This window comes from Phalacrocorax aristotelis, chromosome 1 (assembly GCF_949628215.1).
Source record: "Phalacrocorax aristotelis chromosome 1, bGulAri2.1, whole genome shotgun sequence".
Classification (NCBI taxonomy): Eukaryota; Metazoa; Chordata; class Aves; order Suliformes; family Phalacrocoracidae; genus Phalacrocorax; species Phalacrocorax aristotelis.
Window position 1 is genome coordinate 202,315,173 of NC_134276.1, and position 22,483 is coordinate 202,337,655.

Here is a 22,483-nt window from a genome sequence, read left to right on the forward strand (position 1 = left end):
TAATCTGGACATGGCTCCAAGCGAGTGCATCTTGCTGATGCTTTATCAGCAGAGTACAATGCTTCAAACACCATGTTGCTAAAACTGGATTTATCTGGGGGTGCGTGGCGGGTGAATGCTTTTCTAAACTTAACCTAGGGACAATGTATTGTTTCCATAACAGCTGACTACTGTTATGCGACAGGGTAGCGACAGGGATAGTAATAGCATGAAAACAAAATGACAGATCAGGCAGAACAAGCAGCCACTTCATAGCCCACCATGAATGCTTTCACTTGGAATCAGGGAAACACTATGCTGTATTCAAGGTTTGGTATGCTTAGAGATTTAGACATCGAATTAAGCACTCACACGTTAAATTGTAACAAAAACGTTGCAGCTCAAACTGTGAAAGACTTCCATGGTGCAGCAGGAGACACCCAAGTCAGGCCAGAGAGCAGTGAAAGCCTCCTTTGCACGCTGCTACTATGGACTGCAGAACTGGGCCTGGGCATAACTTAGCTGGCTCTAAAAGCCAGTGTAATGCTTCTGAATCGCAAAAAGGCATACATTAGAGAGGCTGATCAGCTTAAACCTCCCAGCATCAGCCTCCCTTTGCCAAAGACAAGGCTGAGCTGTACATGAAGCAGCTTCTGAATCACCACATTCCCAGACCAGGTAATACCATCCATCTCACTAAACCACTTTGGACCCAGAGCCCTTAATCATGGCCGTGTTCCTAGAATGGCTATGGACAGTCCACAATGTCATGAGCTGTGCCCAGCCTATGGAACAGCCCAGGCCCCCAAAATCCTCCTAGTCTCTAAATAAAGTCAGCTTAAAGAAGAGTTTCACAGTTCTCTACAAGATAACCTGGCCATTCAGGCTAGGATAGCAAAGGCAATCTAAGAAACATCTATCTGACCATCTCTTTTGTGGTCTTACTCTAAATATTTCTTGCGAAGGACAAATACCCACCCTGTCCCACAGACACTGCTGATAGCTCTTGGAAGCTGTAAAGACCCCAGAATGATCTGTGAGATTTTGAGTTTGGAAGGGAAGGCCAGAGCTAAAGAACAGCCAGGCTCCAGACTCTGTCCTTCTGTGCCAAGAGTTACACTAACTCCCTCTGCGTTCATGTGCCAAAACAATAAGACATTAAAGCTATGGTGCCAGGGGATGATGACAGAGAGGAGCAGTTAAAATTGGGCCAGCAGTGAGGAGGATTCCACGCAGCTTGCTCTTGCCACTGCGAACTGCCTCCGATAACTTCACAGTGCATTGACAACTGGTCAGTTTTCTTCTCTGAAGAGCTCTGGACCTGTGAGGTGGGAAGGTCTCAGCCAAGCAGTGGCTTTCCCTCACAGAGATGTGTAGCACCTTGGCAGACTTCTTCCTTTCCCTTCCCTTGGAGGTGTGCCTGCAGAAGGGGTGGATCTACCCATTGTTATTCTGAGAGTCCATAAAACACACCACAGAGTAATTTGAAGGAATTCATAATGCAACAGATGTAGAATTACAGAACTAAAGCTGCAACATGATCTGAAAGTCGCTTTCAAGCTGGCATCAGCTGCATTGGTTTTAGTGTTGCAGACATCCATGGTGAACTGTCTGTACCCACCCATAGTTAAACTACTTTCACCACCAGCTGTGTGAGTGTGGGAAGGGCAGGGGATCTGAACTGCTCACAAATATTTGGTCATCTCCCTGCTGTGGGCAGGCACCCAGACGGAGCAAAACCAGAACCGCAATTCAAATACAAGCATTGCTGCTCCTCTTTGCTTATTGTTGTGCTTTGTGGTTATTGTGAGAAGACTGCCACATGGGCTGCTGCATGAACACTACATCAAGTGCAGTGAACCATTTACAGTAATGGGGATATTGCAAAATCTCAGCTCTAAAAATTATGTAACTTCATAAAGTAATGATATATTACATTTCCATAGTACTCTCCATCTAAAATCCCAAAGGGCTTTACTTCTTGCATATGTAGAAATCACTCCATTTGCTCCAGACTGCTGCCATCTCTGGGACAGAAGACAGCAACTCCACCTGGGCTCAGAAAAGTTGAGATCAGGTTGTGCATAAGATCGTAATTTAGGTGAAACTGCTGGTAAGGGCAAGGAGAACAGAGTTACCTATCATATAATTTGTCTGGAGTTTAATACCTTACTCTTGTGAAGTATGATCCTGTAATGACAAGCAGCTCTGAGATTTAACCTACAGCACATCCGCGAAGGCAATGCTCAAAAGCACCGCGCCAGGACACTTGTTGCCATGCTGTTTATTGAGTCACCAGCACCACTTCCTGGTACAACTGGATTTTCCTTGTGGCCTCCCAGCTAAACACACCAGTACTACCAAGCATGCCTCTCCCCACCTAGTTTGTAAAAATTAAAGAAAAGCCCAGCCTGAAGTGGAATAGCAAACCCCATCAATTACTGACTAACTAGCAGAGAGGAAGAATGGGTTATGGTTACAAGTCTTTCCCAGGAGGTGGGAGACCATGTTCTGCTTCCCCCATCCTATAGAGAGCCACTCACGTCCCTGAAGGGACACTTCATCTTGCTTGGCATGAGATGTCTCATTTGGGGCTACAAAAACAACAGTGCGAGGCAACTCTGTGGTTGGTCTATGCCATATTTTTTAGGGCGGGGATTGATTGCCTCCTAGGGGTGTCTTCTCCCTCAGTGGTGGACAGAGCCACTTAGATAACTGACTTCTAACGTGCTAAAGTTAGATGAGATCTCATCTAACTTGTACTCTAATAATCTCATACTAAACCAGATTTCTCTATCTGTAACTTGAAGACAGTAACCTCCTTACCTATCGTGGGTACCACAAAGTCAAACACACTAAAACCTGTTAAACATCAGATGTTATTGTAATTGAGGTTACATGTGTGTGACAGCTAGACATTAAGGAGTAAGAAGTATGGGTAACTGGATACAGCAACAGTGAAACGTTGGCTTTGCCAGTAAGCTCCTTGTTAAAATACTGTTTTAATCAAATTTTTATCAGTTCAAACAACAAAACCAGTCTTTTTGTCCTGAAGTAATACTCGAGTTTAACTGGACTTAATTTATTTCTGATGGAGTTTTTCCTTTCAGCCAGAGTGTCTGGGTTCCAGTCTCAAAGAAAGCACTCGTACAGACTCCAAAGGCAGTTCCTCTGCCATGCAGAGGTCATGCCTTTGACAGTAATAACTCTGCAATTTTTTTTCTTTCTCTGCCTCCTGAAAAAAAGATCCCTACACTGGTTTTAGACAGGATTTAAGATCAGTAATCCTTCTTTAAGGCTGTGGTATCAAACCTCCATAAAGCTAAGAAAACTTACTGATTCTTGCCTGGTTTTCCAGAATTTCAAGGCATTTATTAGAAGAGACACTTTCACTTCTCATAAACTGATCTTTCTTCAGTCAGTTTGACAGTTTTATTGCATCACCAATTTCTGTTTGGTGCGCTTAGCATTTCACTTTGCAGAGTTGTAAGTTCATTATGCTTTTTACAAGCCATCATTCCTAAGGCTTACGGCTTCCGCCTTACAGTGCAGGCTTTAAAGAAAGATGACCTCAAGACTTACTGCAATCTGAAGCCTGCGGTATGGACAATTCCCCAGTGCCCTGTTGACAAATGACATTGCGTACAGTGTTGGCAAAATATTAGAGAAATCATATGGAGAGGAAGGGCAAGTGTTGCCAACAATACAGTCTCTTCAATGCGGTTAGCTTTGGGGAGGGAGAAGGGGGCAGGTGCTACAAAACATATTGGCAGGTGCTACAAAACCCGTCACTTGTCTTTCCAAACAGGGGACTTACACGCCACAGTTGTCAGGCACAGAGAGAGATGTATAATGCCAATTCAGAGGGACTGTAGATTAACACTGTACACTGTAACCAGGCAGCACTAACATCTAGTAATTCTCCGGTGTCTTGAAGAGCAGAGGGCTTCACTCTTTTGGGTAGCAAGTTAAGAAGATGACTTGCTTAGATGTCAAGAAATTTCCATTCCAAAATCAGAACAAGCCATATCCACTTGAAATGTTTACAAATACTTCCTGAATGAATTTAAAGGTGTTTTCATCTTCCATGTGAAATAAGCTGTGCTGACAGAACTGATAACCTGTTCTGACATCCATGATATTATTTTAAAGAATAACGGCAACTAATCAATATGCGCTGTGAGAGTCTTTAAAGCCATCTGAATGGTCTGACTTAGTTATAAGCACCCTGGAATAACACAGGGACCAAAAATATGTCTTAATTAGGTGGCTGGCATCAGAAGATAAGGGATATTAATCCAATGTAAGTGCCCAAGGAACTGCTTCCAGGTACAGTTTGAAGTTCACCTAGCCTTCCTTGGCACAGGCTGTGATTAACACTTCCTCCATGGAAGGTAAAGTCTAAAAACATGTGGCTTGTGATTCTGCAAATCATCTGCATGCCCCTAGTTGAGCAATCAGGACCTGACTCACCATTTGCTATATAAGTGTGTTTGCAGTTATTATTGCACGATTATTCACACAGATATGCAAAGTTATGTGGGAAAGTTATGTGTAATGCAACCACAAACTCTTGACTGACCCATCTTTTAAGTTTCTTTCGCTGGCTGACAAGATGCCTCTCAATATACCCAAGTAGGAGAGAGAAAGGGGAATGCTATACCTGGGATTCTCCTTTTCAGATAAATTGCATCTTGGATTTTCAAAGGGCATTGGCACAGGGTGCAATTCAGAGTGCTTGCTTTGACATCTAAAATAAAACGTATTCCAAATTTAGGCACCTCTATTCAAGATGATAATACTGGAGTCCAAGCTCCAGTCATGGAGATATCTTTCTAGGAAACTGGGAAGACCTTAAGGAGTCAGTGCTTGCACTGAAGAATCTCCAGTCCAGAAACCCATGGGCACAGCTCACACCTTCAGCTGTGCCACAACACTAATTTCACAGAAGGTCCAGTACAGCATGGAATAGGAAAGTGACAGCTTTAAGTCCAGCACAAAACACTGCAGCTACTAGAGAGGCAAGAGGAGGGTTGTATGACAAGCTAATGGTTAGCAAATCTCTCCCAAGAACTGGGTTCAGGCTAAGTTCTTCTCAGCTTGCATGGTATCCACTTCCCATTTTCCTAGGTTAGCGTCCAGGCTAAAGAGGAGTCAAAGGGAGGGCACATTCTAATCTTCCCACCGAAGCAAGGGAACTGCTGGTAAGAGGCAGGAATCATGTGTCTGAAGAGAGAGTTGTTGGAAAGAGTCTAATTATACACTGTACCAGCCAAAGTCCTCAACTGGAAGGAGGGAGGCTTTAGTACCAATCTTTGTGCCATACATTATTTATGTTGTTCCTTTTTTCCCCAGTGTTCTTGAATATAAAATGCAGTAACTATCCTAATCCTTCAGCAGCAATGTGAAAACATTTTAAAGGGGGTTCTAATCTTATTTAGGTGCCTGCTGTCAGGACAGGACTTGTTGTAGATAAAGGGGCTTAACATTTAGCTCTCAGTTTGGCACCTAAACTTCAGTAAGAGGCAGGAGTTCGGATAAACCTTTATATTTAGAGATACCTATGGATTAACTCTAGGTGGCTCCCTTTACCTACCACACAAGTTTTTTAGATAAATTTCCAAAAGCCCTAAATCTCTGCCTGACTATCTAGGGAATCCACCTGTATCTAGAAATTTCCATCACCTTGCTGGTGCTGTAATACCTCAGCTGGAATCAACTCAGGAGAATTCTGGATCTTTCTTGCCACGGTCCTAATTTAGCTCAGTAGTAAAAACTCCACAGTTTTCAACAGCAGCAAAGGTTGATCAACAGTGATGCTCAAGAATGCCAATCTCCACTAAGCAACGTGATCTGGATTCCTAATAGTTCGCTGATGACATTAATAAAATAAACAGCAGAAAACTAATGATGGCACCACCACTACAACTTTGAGAGAATAAAACGTCTTGAATGAATGTGAATCAAGCTCCTTTTAAGTAGTGTTGTATCCACTACTCTCACACAAAAGGTGGTATCACCAAAGAGTTTACAAACAATAAATAATATAATATTTAGCAAAATGTTAAAAAAGCAATAGTCTCAGTTTATTGCATTGTATCTAGTCCAAGGGATTTTAGGGCCAGCTAAAGTTTCAGCAGCCCTTCTAAAGATATAAATAATTGATCTTTCTTTAAAATACCTTATACTGAATTCTCCTCTCTACTCATACAAAACTAGCCACAAACATCCTCTAAATATTTCAGCTAGAGCAGTTGCCAGAGTGGAATGCAATCAGCTTATATCCATTAACATAGTTAACAGGAAACAAAATACACAGTATGGAAGACTGAATTCTCAATGCATATAATGAGAATCTGACATCAAAGGCTGAAAAAATCCCACTAATCACTCTGTGGCTTTCTTTGCAAAGAAGTTATGCACATCTCTGCATGAAAATAATTTGGGAGGAAATAATAACCAGAAAGGTAAAATAAGCCTTTAATTTAAAGCTCTATTCATGCTCAGGTATCATCTCATCTCATGATCTACTTATTCACCATTACCAATACTACTTACAATATTACAGGAACTAGTCGGATGGCATAAAAGTTTAAGATGAACAATTCACAAAATTATCTAGTTCAGTCTATTTGTGTCTTGTGATAGGCAGAGACAACAGAAAGAACACATGTATAATTCAAAACAAAACCCAGACAAATTCTGCAAAATACAAGCTGCTAATGCAATCTGAAATAATTACACCTCCTGCAACGAATCAAATCAACCAGCCAGACAAATGAAGGAAGAATACTCTCCTTTTCTTAAACATCCAATTTTTGCAGGCCCAGTCTTTTCATACCTCTGGCAGTCCTGATGATAAAAGGATTATTTGGACGGATGATCATGAAGACAAATAAATTGAAGAAAGAAAAATGAGGTGTTCTGGACAAGAGTCTAACCTGCCAATCCCACCAGGCATACCCCAGCCTAAGAGGTTTTTCTGATTTTTATCACAGCAATGTAACACAATGAGAAGGCACTTTCCCTCTTTTAGAAAGGTCCCAAATTATTAATGGTTTTGCAGATGAGAGCTGACACTTTACAGAGAAGAGGAAGTGTAGACAGTGAAGCCTCTAGAGCAGAGGCTGCTTTTGCTCCGGGTTTCTACAATGCTTAGTTGTCCATGGCAACATTTTTTGCATGCACTAGGATATGAATTTGCAAGTAATACAAGAGCAATAGTGGGTCGCCAGTGAGATACCCTGCCAAAAAGTGGGAAGTCACACACTGCACTGACTTCCCTCTCCAATCCTCTGTGAAACACTTTGCATTACAGACGACAGAACATGACAGCGCAAATACAGAGATGCACCATGTATATAGATACATGGAATGTTAATATAGCCATTTTGTAAGTGTTATAGGTACCTGAAGTGGCCACGAGGGAGCTGTAGTAATCTCTAGCAGAAACTAAAACTGATAGGGTTATAATTAATGCAACATACTAGGCAGATAAACAAGTCTGGAAAAGCCTTTCCTCCTGGGAAAGGCATGCTCCCATCTAAGCTCGGCTAACACACACATGCTGAATTGCAGAAAGAAATCCACCTGCTACATGCTCCCACCAGACCATGACATAATTAATGACTCAGAAACAAAGAACTGAAAATCCAGTGTTCTGGGGACTACTCAGCATTATTTGTAGAAGAGACTCAGCTCACCTAAAAGTTACTCATCCAACTCTGAGTTAGTCACCCCTGGCTCTTTGCAGTCAGTGGAGTCCTCGATTGAGCTGGTACCTCCAGCAGGTCTCATGTGCCTTAAATGCTTGTCCTAGGACACAGGATGAACAGCTGCAGTGGCCTGAACTGGGAGACTATTGTGCATTGAGGAGTTAGCAATCCACATGACAGTTGACCTGAATGGGCAAAGGCCTGTGCTGTACTTTTCTGCACCACGTTGGGCTGTGCTGCACACATAAGTTGGCCTTCAGGCCTGTGCTGTGCTTCACTTAGCACTTGGCTGCAGGATAAACTTTGTCAGCTAATCATAACAGAGAAGCCTGCAGGCAGCTCCCACATGGCATTGGCAGTTACGCCACCCATGTGTCCTTGTCTTTATCTTGAAGTGAAGCAGCATGTTCTCATGCTAACATCCTTTTGCTTTACAGTAAAAATGATAAATGGAATTGTTTACTTTTAAGATAATCCTATCAGAGAGCTAAAGACCATAATGTCAACAGGCCTTAGCACAGATGGGACCAAATGCAGCATGCCATACTGTGACCAGAGGTCCATCTAATGCTGCACAACACTGGGTTCATAGCATCTGATGGGACGTAAGTTCCACAAAGATGATGAAGGGACTGGAGCATCTCTCCTGTGAGGAAATGCTGAGAGATCTGGGACTGTTCAGCCTGGAGAAGAGAAGGCTCAGGGGGATCTCATCGATGTATATAAACACCAGAAGGGAGGGTGCAAAAAGGATGGAGCTGGGCTCTTCTCAGTGATGCCCAGTGACAGGACCAGAGGCCGTGGGCACAAACTGAAACACAGGAGATGCCATCTGAGCATCAGGAAACAATTTTTCACTGTGAGGGTGATCAAACACTAGAACAAGTTGCCCTGAGAGGTTGTGGAGTCTCAATCCTGGGAGATATTCAAAAGCCATCTGACATGGTCATGGGCAAACAGCTTTAGGTGGTCCTGCTTGAGCACAGGGCTAGTTGACCTCCAGAGGTCCCTTCCAACCTCAGCCATTCTGTGATTTTGTGATTATCAATGCTAGCAACTTATTCCTTATCTCTAGTAAAAGGAATTTTAATTAATGCATTACTGAGATCAAAAACCTTTCTTACTGAGACTGACAATGAACACTTTCATTGGTGCACCGCACCATGCTGAATAAACTTAGATTTAGCTTGGAAACTACAGTGAGTTGGAGGAGGGACAGAAGATGAGATCCTCAGCCTGCAGGCAGGCAAACAAGGGACTAGACTCTAAGAAATGTGTCTGAGTGAGCAGACTGCGGAGAGGCTGGGAAGAGGGCTGAAGTTCACCTTGGAGCTGGGACACAGTTCTGGAGCCCAGGACACAGGGGCAGGCAAAAGGCAGAGCCTATACTGCATGGGAAGGACTACCACCTTCTCAAGAGGGAGGTGTTGGCTATGTCTACTATGTGGATATTTAAAAGCATAGGGCACTGTAATAAGAGTTTCTGATTGAAAACTGTGGTAAGAAGGAGAAAGGACTTCTTTCCAGGGAAGATGATACAATTGTTATTAGAGTTTTCAGTTGTCCTCCCCTCACCCAAGCCAGCATCCTTTCAAGCCTTTTATGTGAGGCAGGTTTTGTAGTTTATTTTTCCCAGTGTTATGTAGCCAAGTTGCTTCTCATAATGTGAAATGCATATGGCATTTAAAGCATGCTTTTTGACATTCCTAGGTAAAGTATTATTGAAATAGTAAATATTTACCGTTCTGTTCATCTGTCAAAGATCCTTTGTTGCACAGTTGCAATGTAGGGCATTAAGCTGGAGGTAACTGCTCAAGCTGGACACAGTAATGGCACTTCTCTGCAGAAACTAGGTCATGTAAATGCAACCACCAGACTACTCCCTACCATGCAAGTTGTCCATACAACTGCTAAGTTACACAGCAATCTCAGTTAACCTCTAGGTGAATTTGTTCCCCTGGCACTGCTATCAAAACTAAATTTTAAAAGCAATTGAGCTCTGTCTGAGCAAAATGAACCTAGCACAGATTACATAGGTTGTCAGTTGCTTTGCTGGATGGATCCTATAATACCAGCCACATACTCAGTTCTTATAATCTCTTTAGTGATTTCATATTTATAAAGTGTTTGCCAAGTGTGACCTGACAATGTACTTAAAATTTCAAAGCCTAGTTTTCCCAGCTTTTAAGTGAAGTTCCATAACAGTCTGGTGCATACATGGATGCCTGGAAGGGTGGTGCAGGCAACACGTAATTATCAGTGCTGAATGAGGACTTTTGATATTCACAATCCCATCAAAAGAAGCAAGTGGAGGGCGGAAGCATTACAAGCTCATGCTGGCAAGAACATGGTGTCTGAAATACATTATGAAACATGGAACAGCCGATTGCCAGAGATCCTAGTAGAAATATTCCTGCAATTGGGCATACTTGCAGACAAAAACGTAGTTATTCTACAACACTGAGGAAAACATCTCAAAAGAACGTAAATGGAGGAAGTTCTGCATATTAGAGACACCCACATTTGTGCAGGCACCAAAACAAGATTTATGTGCTTAGTACTGAAGCAATATTCACAATAGGAGGGATGCTGCTTTGATTACAAGAATGGATTTCACCTTTTAGTTGCCTACGTGTCATGGTATTTAATCAGCCATACAGCTGACGGCACTTTAATATTATAGCTCTGTGTATCTGTGACTTGGCAGGAATGCAATAAGTTGCTGAATGGATCTTAATCCTCTGAATGTTCAAGTTCTTTTATGGACCACAAATTAAAGGGACTTGGCTTGCAGGAAGTTAAGTGACCACATTGGGCTTTAAGTGAGTCACCTCCATGAGTCTGGAGAACAAAGTCTCTCCGTCCATCTATACCAAAGGCGGTAATAATAGTACCTGCTTCAACTGAAAAGACCACTGGTAGATAAGAGATGGTACTGAAAACTCTGTATCAAATCAAGCTTGGACTTCCCTGGCGATTAAAACTTGTCAACAAGGGTCTTCATTTGTATTAAGTGTGGTACTGGCTTCTGTGCTTCAGACAACTGCCCACTAGGAGACTGCACTAGTGTCCATATGGAGTAAAAGTTGAGTATGTAAAAACACAACTCAATTCCTCACCCACGTTTAGTCCTCTTGGTATCTCCCATAGCCACAGCTTGCTCCAGGCAGGCCCCCAGTCTGAAGGGACTGAGCGACCAAAGCCCTACAGCATGCTGAAGTCCTTCACAAACATCAGTTCAGCTGCAGCCTTTAAGACCAGTGGTGGATTTATGTAAATATAATTTAAATCTAAACTAAATCCCAATGCAGCAACCTGACAAAAGCCTTCAGCCTGGGATTTCTGTGACTCTGCCTAGTAACAGAGAAGACTTGTAAGCTGTGCTTTAATTAGATGCCTCTTGTGTCTGGCCAGTTAAGGAAGGCACCTTGCATGGCTTGAGAGGGAGTAGCCGCTAATCCATAAAGCCATTTTCCACCTCTGACTATTAAGTGAATCTCATTCACGATGTGCTACCAAGAGGTACTGTCATTACTTGTGATCAGTCAGCACTCAGACCTAATTAAAAACCTTCAAACTTTACAGCTGTGAGTGAGCCATCAGTGGAAACAGTGAGGTCTCTCACTGACCCTCACAAGCAAAGCTTCCGCTAACCTACAGGGCTGCAAGACAAGAACTTTCTGTTCTAGGTAAGACAGGACTTCAAGCAGGAAGGAGAAGTGCAAGCATTTCTATACAAGTCCCAGTAAGACCAAATGGGAAAAGCTATGCCCTGGCTGAGGGGATAGCCTAACAGCCCCCTCAGACGCAAAGCCATACTTTTTAATGAACAGCAGAATACTGAGTTAAGCTCTCTTGAATTAACTCCTTTCAAAAAAAAGAAAAAAGACGACACAAGTAGCAGCCAATTTGTTAAAGCAAACCTATATCAAAATATTATTCATAACTGAAGTGTGTTATGTTATTCTTGTGTTAACGCTATCACAGACCTTTTCCTTATCTGTCGGATAAGTGGTGAACTTTGGAAATGAACATATTTAAAAGGAGCACCATGAACTTGATAACAATAAGTATGACAGACAGATGCAGTGTGTAAGGGAGCAGATATCTATACAGCATGACATGAACTGATGGCAAAGTACTGAAGGAACAAGTCAATGTGGTGGTGTATCATCAGCAAAATGCTGAAGGGCAATGACAGTTGCTAGTGTGGCGTTGGCACGTGCAGTCAGAGTACAGTTTAACGTATGCAGCTAACAGTAACAGTGTATGCAAAAACAAACAGCTTAGGAAGGCCATAAACTTGTTATGTTCCCTACTGTCCTACCATTAGTAAGAAGGCAGCGAGACATAGGTATATAAATCTTAAATGATGAAGAACAAACAACATTTGGTACTAGTGTGTCTTTGGATGCCTCCATTTTAGCATCTGACAAGCCTGGTGTTGGAATTAGAGATCTACCTGAACGAGCAATAGAAAGAGAGAGAGAATATAGAATTGGACTGTCGCTGTGACTGCTGAGAAAGTGGTCAGGGTTGGTCTTCTACTAGATTGGCACACAGAATTACAGAGAAACTATGCATTCTACAGGAGAAACATGCCTCTATCACAAAAATACCCAAATTACAGTAGAAGCAGGCTGGAGATAAAAAACTAACAATGGACTAGGAGAAAGAAGTACAGTGGATTAAGAATTACTCTGAGCTCTACGAATGTGAATCAGTGAATCAGTCCTCAAGGAAGACAGAGAAAATGCTGATGGATGTTTTAGATATGTGCTGTGCTAGGAAGAGTCATGATATGCAACCAGCAGAGACTGCATGAGACATTCATCCATGCAAATAAGACAAGACACAGCTGGCCGAAAATTATTAATAACTTATATCAATAATCCAGTGATGATTGTAGCTTTACTGCAGCTTTACGGTACCGAGACACTGAGGAATATTCCTGTGGTGGTGTCAGGGTAACCTGCAAGTATGGAGGTACGCAATTCTGCTGGCATTTATATCAAACGAGGGAGAACTAAGGAAATGAAAGCCAACATGTGCAGAATCTGTGTTCTTTACAACTGAAAAAGCTGAGACGCTTAGTTGGAGAGCAAGAAGAGCTGGAATAAATGTTAGGAGGAATTGTATGCTAGAGCTCACTAATTGCATAGAGGTGGAGTCTCCTCCCATTTTTAAGACCAACAGAGTAGGAACAGGGCAAAGTCTGGAGAAACCAGGCTACCTTCAGATACACTGCTCGTATACTATGAAAGGATTGACTCCTCCTTTAATTCCCTAAGTCCTACATTAACGTCTTGTGGTCATATCTTTAGCATCGGCACTCATGCTACCCACTAGATATTTTTGTTATTTATTATTTAAAAGTATGTTTCTGAATTCTGCTTTTAATAATGATTCCTTACCAACTAGAGCACCCAAAAGCATTTATTATTTCATTCATGCTACCTTCTTGACCAGTTAATTAAAACAGGAATGCAAAGATGTGGTTAACACAAATTATTTTACTTTGCAAAAGAGGGACAGAGAAGTAGAAGGAGGGGTAAGAGCACACACCCTGCCAGTTACTGAGGCTCCAATGAGATGTGACAACTTGTTGAGCTGTGACCAGTTCCTAGCATTGATCCATCCCTGAAAACAAGCTGCTTTTGGTACCACTATGACACTGGACTGCTTAAAGCCTCCCTCTCTCCTGTCCAGCCTCCTCTTTTACAAGTCTGTCACAGAGAGCGGTAGAGCCGCAGTCACAGAAATCCCTGGGCTTCTCTTTACCTGACCCCCAAAAATGCAGTTTGTCCCTTCAGCATCCACCAGAACTATGACCGATTAAGGACAAATTCTGCAAGGCCTGGCCCTATATGAGGGGAGGAAAAAAAACCTCACAGAGCTTCACAGAGGTAAAATCTAAAAAAAGCAGTATAACGATGCTAAGCAATCTAAAAAGGTAAAAAGATAGGGACTCTTGAGGCTCTGTTTTAAAGCCTACATACTGCTAAGTAAAGCTAACCCCAGTGTTTGCAGTGCTGATGAAATTTGGAGTATAAAATGAAATAATTCACTTTTTAATAAATCATACTTTAGTGTGTAGCTTTTGAACTTTGCAAAGACACATGATTTCCCACACATTTCTGGAATACTGCACTGGAACACTACACACAGAAATGAAAAAATAATCTTTTCAATGAGCTTCTATTTACTGTGCAGTATTTTGTTCCTTAGCAGTCTCTGTATTCTCCATTATTCACCATGTGCAGATGAGGTTCCTACATTTGACTCAAAGAGGGCTCATGCAGAATTAAATTCAGCCACAGGCACACAGGAGTAAGCTCTTACCAGGCTCACTGGTAATTGTGTCCACTCATGAAGAGCCATCTCCCATGTGCTTAGACCAGAGGCATAATGTATACACTTAAACCCCACGATGTCATTCTAATTCACTGCTCTGACAGACACTCACCAATTCAAGAGCCTTCTGCTACACCACAGTTTTCACCTACCCACCAAACAAAAGAGTGAGGTACGTTGAACTAAGGTGAATCCATCCTACCACCTCCCAGATCCTCTCAGTCCAGAACACATATCTGCCCTAAAGTTATGCTGAAATAATACATGATGAAATATAGGCAGGGCACTACCTTTTCCAGCCTGAAGTTTTAGAATTATGTCTAAAAAAAGTAAACGAACAGAAGGTAATCCTGACCAAACAGCAATTTGCACAGGGTTAATAAGCAAAATGGTTGCACCAGCAGGACTTTCCAAAATAAGCTGCTTTAAATTCAGGATTTTAGAACAATTTTTAAACCACTACAGAAATTCTAAATGTATTCTAGAGCCAGGGACAGACAAAAAACCCAACGGAATGTGTAATTTATTTAGGCCATAAATAAATGAACTATTAAAATGCTCAGTAATGGAATATAGGCAGAAAAAAAAATGCAAGCCAAGATGTAGCAATTTTGCAGAAGAGCCCTCTCTGTCACTCACTGTTGCCCCATTTACCCAGACACTGTTCTTTCCCTTGAGAAGGGAAATCCTCTGTACTGCCTAAAAAACCCTCCACAGAGTCAAGCCTTGGCAATGTCACTTAGATGCCCTGAAGACATCACGGCAGAATCCTTTCTCCTGGCAAATGCTATTAGGATGGACTGCATCTGAGTGATACCTTCAGGGTACACTGCAAAGATGATATGTCAACCCCTACACGGTGTCGGTCACAGGGGGCTGCAAAGATGCTGGCTGAATCTCCGTTTCTGACCAAAAGTTTTGAAATGTTTCGAAGAAGAGGTCTGCTGGACAAACTTGCTCAGCACTGAAAAGTTAGGGGAAACAGCTAACAAAGGACCATGTTTCTGGAAATGAAACTCCAGCAGATGTGATTCAGTCCCCGCAACCGGCACCTTGGCAAATCTGCCTGAGTGCAATGTGAGTCTGTTTGCTTTCACAGAATAAAGGGGACGTAAGTAAAGGGGAAGGGCTGTAGGCAAGCCAGCCTCAGATGTTGATCTGAGGAGGGACTAGGATCACAGAGAGGACAGAAGTGGCTGAAACTCAAGATCTTCTGCAAGAAAAAAATTCAGAATAGCTTTTGTTCTGCCTAAGAATAAAACTGATTTTAAGAATGTCCCGTGCAATGGGAATTCTGAAATACTGTTTTGAAAAACATTTAATAAAGCATTTTGCTCCAAATTCCTGAATAAAACCCTCAAGTTGCTCAGAAAAATGACAACGGCTAGCAATAAATTATACATATATTTGAAAAAATTATAGGTAAATGTTCTTTGTTACCTTCACCTACAGCTAGGAAACCTACTCATCAGTTAATATTTTCCATTTAGCTTAATAGCTTGTACTTTTTAAACAAGACTACAAACTGGACCAAGAGTAATTCTTTTGACCATGGGAAGAAATGAAGTACAGAAAGCAATCAAAGATTTTCAGTGTTTGATTTTGCTTTTGCAAAACAACCTAGTTAAAAGTCTCTAAGGAGATATTCTAGAATCAATTGCATTAAATTATGTTCTGCGAATCCAACAGCAAATCAGAATACAAACAAAGCACAAAAAAGCCATGTTTCCCTTAGTGAAATGGGCACATACTATAAAAAAGGTAATTTGCAGTTAATATTGGATTGGATTCTAGTTTCGTAGTGTAAAAGTTGAAGTTCTGAAAATTATTTTCAACAATTCAACATTTAGAACCAAAACACTCTCACTTGTTTTGATCTTTGGTTTTAAAGTGAAATCAGAATTAAGATCTGTAGATCTATTTCAAATTTCTTTCAGATTCTAGTCTGTTCCCATGATCCCAATCATTCGGGACTTCAGCCATCAGGGGAGCATAGGCTCCATCATGAGGGTATGTGAGCCCTTCCCAATGACTGAAGATTTGCATCACCAACAAGAAGGGATCTGGGGTTTTTTTAGCGCTCTCCACACAGCTGAGGTTGTACTTACCACCTTTTAACTTGGCTGTACATGTCACAGATTGAAAATGAGAGAAGCAGGGTCAAAATTCATGTGACCAGAAAAAAAAAAGTATCACCTTGAACAAAACATACCTTTGTGGAATATAAAACATGTGCTGCGGAGGGGGTTTGTAGAGAACTCCTTCATACACAGGCCACAGACCACTTAAAATTCTGAAAAGAGAACTTTTTCCACAGCCATTCGGTCCAGTGATTAGAAGATTCATCCCCTCCTGGACCTACAATAGCAATGAAAATGCAAGGATGTTATTATGCAGTACATATAGCACAAGACAGTCTAAGACTCCTATAGGGAGCTACATGAGCATTTATATCAAATTATCAACCCATTTCATTGATTACCTGCACATATTTATGCAACTGTTCTGGAAACAGTGACATTAGACATAATATGCGGGCTGAAATAATGAAAATAATTTCTATATTGTCTGAGTATTTCTATAAACTACACTGATTATATCACAATGTCAATAAACCACAGTGAGAATCAATTTTTCTAATGGAGATTAGGTCCAAAGGTGTTAACGGTGTACAGAGCGGTGCTATGCTCATCAGTGATATTAATTTAAGCTATGGGAGCCCAATCAAATGGTTTGGAAAACTTACTCACATTGCCCTTTCCTACTTAATTACCAGTTTTATTTTGGGTGTGATGCACTCGGCTTTATTCATTTGAGTATTACCCTGTGTATATATGAGTGTATACTTATGCATAATCACAATGTCACTGTCTATGCTTTACATAAATATATTGACTATGTTATATTTTCTGTTGTTTTGGTCTCTTGAGCCAAGTGAATAAATATAACTGTCTCCTTGACCATAAAGTTGTAATTTTACAAATCTGAAATTCCTACACCGAAGTTGTTGAAAGTTTTGCCATAGCTAGGACTCTGTCCTCCTAGTTGCTAATTCCTATACCAATAGAGGTGGTAAGAACACTCTGCTTTAGCTAAATTAAAGGACCTGCTGGAATTATTCATGTTAGTGTTCTGATAGCTTAAACTGTTTTTTAAAATAACATCTGCACTGGAACATAAAATCAGGATATATATGCGAGTAATTCAGTAAAGGTCATCCATTAACACTGTGAGCAGGTACTGAGTGGTATCTGGAATAGTGTTTTAGAAACAATGTGAGTTTTTAATGAGTAAACACTCCACAGTTTGGGGTTGTGAACTATGCTGTCAACTATTAGTACTGCTCTTTGTGGTGATCAAGCAAAACTACAGACTTAATTTTTTCACTGTTGCTGTGAGATCAGACTTTTAAAGGAGCTTATGTGAGTAAAGCATCCCAATTTCATTGACATTAAGATGGATGCAGACTCCCATACACACCTTTGAACATCTCAGGTTTATTTTTCACCTAGCAACAGCACCAGATATCCTCTCTTCTCTTTCTTTGAGCGGGATAAACTACATATGTCTGCCTCTGTTGAGCTACTATGCCTACCTTTCTGGACTTCCCCTTTTATCCATATGCTCCTCCAAGTACTTAACAAAAGGTACATGAATTCTGTGCTGTTTATGTTAATGTGATGGCAACAATCAGAAGATTCTTGCATATCATCTTACTTTGAAGTTTAGCCTGGAAACCACCACATCGCCATTCGGAGTAATAATAGGAACATTTTCACAAATAATTCCATGATCAACATCAATAACTTTCCCTAGTAAGAAAAAAAAAAAATAATTAGAGTTTGTGAAACCTTCCATTAAGCAATGATATGTGACAGTCTCTGTGCAAGGCTGAGAAGTATAAACTGGTGAGTTTCAAACAACTCTTTTATGTGCTCCAGGTTCCCCTAGTGGAAAATCTGGATAATACATCTTAGCTAGTCAGAAAGACATTGTCAGCAGTAGCCAGGAGTGTGCAATGAATCCTAAGTTCAATCATAAATATAATGCACAATATGCATCATAAATACATAATGCACTATAAAGACATGTTTATTCACATCCTACCTGCATTTACTGTATTTTGTTTTAAAGAGGTGGTCAATATTAGCCAGTAAAGAAGTTCAAGGACAGCCTTAGCCACAGGCAGACCAGTTTTTCTGCTCTTGAGGATTTAATTAGAAAATGGAATCAACTTTCACTACCAGCTCTGAAACTCAGAGCCCAATTCAGTCTCCTCCAGCAACGAGGGCAAAGGAGAAAACATTTAATGGCTTGCTTCCATCTCTTTTTGAAGCCACAGACACTGTAAACATGTCTTGTAAGTATTTGCAGAAACCCATATAACATTGCACTCCAGTAGCTACACTTACTATTTGGATTGCTGGCAAATCTAAATAGATAATCTCAGTTGGACACTTGGATACTCTGTAACACAAAGACTTTGAAATAAATTCTTCTGGAAACAGTAAAAAAAAGGAAACCAACTCTAACTTCTCTGGGCCTGCCTAACAGGGCCCAAACAGCACGCTCCTGGGCAAATGTCAAAAATTACCTTTTCAGACAAGATGCAAAGAAAAGACATTTCTCTTTGTATTAGAAGACTGCTTATTTTATAACTTAAACTAATCTGAACAAAGAAAAATGGAACTAAGGGAAACTTGAGTTTATTACCAAAGGATCTGGTAGCATTTTCTTCAGGTAAGGTTAGTTTTACATTTTCCATTAAGAGGCTCTTTGTTCAACTGCTTTGTTCAACTTTGCCAAGCTATAACAACAGGGCAAAAATTTCTGTGCTGTGTATCAGCACAAGTATTCTTTGTTTCCTAAAATAATTTTTACTTTAAAAAGTTCTGTGGTGTCCAACATGAGATTATGGAAAAGGAAAGTATTTTGCTGTTAAAAAAAATTATTGCAGCCTTCTCATCACACTGAGGCTCTGTTGCCTTCAGACTCCTACAAAGGCACCTGATATGCAAGTGGGAGTCAAGCACATCACACCAGGCACGTGTTTTTTGATAAGTTCAGAAAAATGCTAACAAATTTGGCCAAGACATACTTTTGTGAAAAAAGGTCATCCAGTCACACCAACCACATGAATACTTGTGAAGGACTTGGCATTCATCTGACTATGTTTCCACAGAAAATTCTCCTTCACAAGGATCTCAAGCAAATTCTGCAAAATTCATACACGTTTTTGAAGCACTTGGATATGGTGGAGAAATTCTAGTTAAAATATGATAAAAAATAGTAAGCTACATAAGTATTATGAAATATTAATTCTTATTTCCTAACTTCACAGTGTTTGACTGTGAGTTTAGCATGCGTTTAAAGGATATCTATGTGTAATCAGAAACACAATTTGACAGCATTTGTACTAGATGTAAAAAATTCTATTTCAACTTTAAAATTCTGAATTATTAGATACACTATGTATAAGGCACTATTATTATCTGTTAAAAATATTCTAATAGTTTTCATATTTTCACAGTGGTCATACTAACAACAGTAAATGCACAAAACAGACATCCCTTAGTTACATAAACCTATATTGGATGATTCAAAAGGAAACAAGTCACATGTGTTCAAAGGGCCTTTGTGGAAGCTGAATATTAAGATTTTTCTTTTCTAACAATGTAGACACATATACGTATGTAAGCATGTGTACTTTTATCCACATACAAAACCACTCTGCAGGAATTTCTGAAGTATCAAGACCAAAAGAAAGGAGGAAATCCAGCATTACAATGGGACTTGTCATAAAAAGCATGTAGCCTGTGGCCTAGATTCATCTGGCCTAAATTCTGCTTAAGTCCTTATGCACAATGCTTGGTATTGGCTAGCTGCCTCTGAGAGCCTACAATCGCTCAGGAGCAAAGGCTACACACCATGACTTAAGAGGAATTCAGGCCAAATGAAATGTGTGACTGTTGTGGAGCCGAATCTTAGGAAAAGGCTGCAGAGAAAAAAAGGAGTGCGGTATAAGTATACTGAACCAAAAGGGAATGTGAACAGCATGCTCGCATATCTGAACTGTATTTGGGTTTGTTTCTAAAACACAGTTATCTAAAAAGAGCCCCCAAATTCCTTTGTTGCTCCAGGAACTACAAACCTTTTCTCTTGTACATGACAAAATGTAACAGTTATAGAATGTCATTTCTTTTAATGTCAGCCAAATACTACCAAATTCTACAAGGTTAAGACAGCAGCTATTTCCACAGCTATCTGCCATGCTGCATCAGACTGTGATGATGAACCTTGTCAGAGGACCTTTAAGAAATCTGTGCTGAAGGGCAGCACTGTTGAAATTGCTGAAAGAAGTTATTTCATAAAGAGCACTTTGGCGCCTTCAACTCTACTGAGGTTTAAGTTTTCAGAAACCAAAGGGAGGGAATAAGCCTTTTCAACACCATGGAGGGGAGAAGCAGAAGGGGTCTGTTGGGGAAAGCCCATTGCAAAAGCTGCCTTTAAGTACCTCAGAGAGAAGCTGGATGCAAGAGGGAGAGGTGGCACATAATGAAGCACGATAAGAAACGGATGTACACAGAAAATGCTTTGGGAAGGGTGGAGACCGAAAGATAGTGGTACCAGAAAGACACAGGATAGGGATGGGAGGGATAACGTATATATTGATCAGATCATTTGGGAGGTGAGGGGAAGGGTAAAGTTGTCAGCCCACTTTCAATTGAAAATTCCCACTAAATTATGAAAAAAAATAGCACAGGCTGATTTTTAGTCACTGAAAACAAAGTAGTATTTTCATCAAAAGCTTCTGAACCAACCTATCTTTCTCTCCTATCCCAAACAAAATAACACTGTGTTTGAAGATGAAAATGTTACAGTCTCAATTTTCTGAAAAAAGTTGGCTGAGGAAAGCAGGCACTGTCCGTATAAGAATAATACTGCCACCACCAATAACAGTATACCTTTTTCACTGAAAGTTTTCATAGAAAACATTTCGGCAATTTTGTGTATTAGAAAAGCACAGCATAAGCACAGAGTAACAAAATAGCAGGAGGTTAAAACAGAAAGCAACATGGCCTCTGGGGTATTAAGGCTGAGAGGCTGATTTGTTGTAGAAAAAAAACCCTCTGTTCGCCTCCTGCCCCACTGCGCCAGCCCCACACACAGGGAAACACAAACAAATATTAATTATTACCTCTGATTTCTAAGGGCCCATCAATGTGTAATTCTGCTTTATCTTCATTCTTGCTGTTGTTTTCAGACCCTTGAATAACAGCAGTTCTTTTGTAGATGCCTCTCTTCACCTCATCAAAGACTGAAAACATGTTGTAGACACGGGCGGTGTAGCCTGCTAGCTCAGTAACCTAGGAAACAGCAAATGCCTCATTTCAGTAAACACTTCACAAATTCTATAAATGAAATGTTTGGCCAAAGATTAATGAAAAATATTCCCAGCTATTCTGAGTCAGTGCTTCTCAAATGACATTGTATTGGAAGGATCAATGACGTGTCTTTCAATGCCTATCAATTTTCATTCCTTCAGATTCTGTGCTAACCCGTATGCCACCCACAGCTCCTACCAGCCAGCAGACAGAGACAGTTTGAGGGGGACAGGTTTCAGCCAATTTAAACTATGATAGCTCCAGTAAATGAGGAGGTTGCAGGGACTGCTCTTTTCTGTGGATCAGTAGAGTCTTCAACCAGCAGAGCATAGCTATTAGCACATCTGAAAATAGAGTACCTATTACACAAGAGAAAAACAAAGTCTCTGCATTTGCTAGCAAAATAAAGATCCACAGAAGTGAGAAAAACTGGCATCTATAATTATTTATGCTTACTTCCCTGTATTCCCAAAACCTCCTGTGGGAAAGGTGTGTTTTTCTGTGTAAAACAGGCAGCAGCACCAGGGCATCCTAATCTAAAATACAGTACAAAAAAGAAATTACTCTTCTGCCATCTGCATGCTAGAGTACCAAAGCTAAATCTGAGACCTTGGATTAGAACTGGGCATTTTTAAGATGGTGAGGTCTCTTAAAAGGCTTTCTCTTATTTTTTGGTCCTTTTGTCACAATTTCCACCTGGTGAAGACAGAAACAAGAGATCTCTGGACATGATAACTTCCTATTCTTGGGCAGCCTCACCACCAAGAGCTCTCAAAGAACTGCCTCCATCTGCTGGTAGCAAAGAATTAAACCCAGGCATCTTATTATAAATGCATTATTAGATGGTTTAAAAAGGATGAATTTTCATACTAAAATCAGAGAGCAAGCAAGAATAGCAAGAAAATTAGTTCAAGCTATAAAACCATTAGTTTGCTGTGGTTAAACAGCACCTGAAGCAGAAGGTAGCACATAGGAGCTGTAACATCATTCTCCACACTGGAGTCTTTCTAGCAATTTCAGCAGGAGCTTGTAACAGGACTGAGCGCTCGT

General features: G+C 40.7%; 1 protein-coding gene across 5 annotated transcripts in view; it reads right to left on the bottom strand.

Annotated features, from left to right (window-relative positions):
- Positions 1-22,483, bottom strand: part of ABCD2 (ATP binding cassette subfamily D member 2) — a 46,842-nt gene that overhangs the window by 15,390 nt on the left and 8,969 nt on the right. For 4 of the 5 annotated variants that reach the window (XM_075081338.1, XM_075081337.1, XM_075081340.1 and 1 more), the window contains exons 4-6: positions 21,247-21,415; positions 17,766-17,860; positions 16,261-16,406 (exon numbers count right to left, since the gene is read on the bottom strand). In XM_075081338.1, coding sequence (XP_074937439.1) covers positions 16,261-16,406; positions 17,766-17,860; positions 21,247-21,415 — 410 coding nt within the window. Of the gene's footprint in view, positions 1-3,771; positions 3,933-16,260; positions 16,407-17,765; positions 17,861-21,246; positions 21,416-22,483 lie in introns of those variants that run through there. The other variant, XM_075081341.1, reaches the window with a different exon arrangement.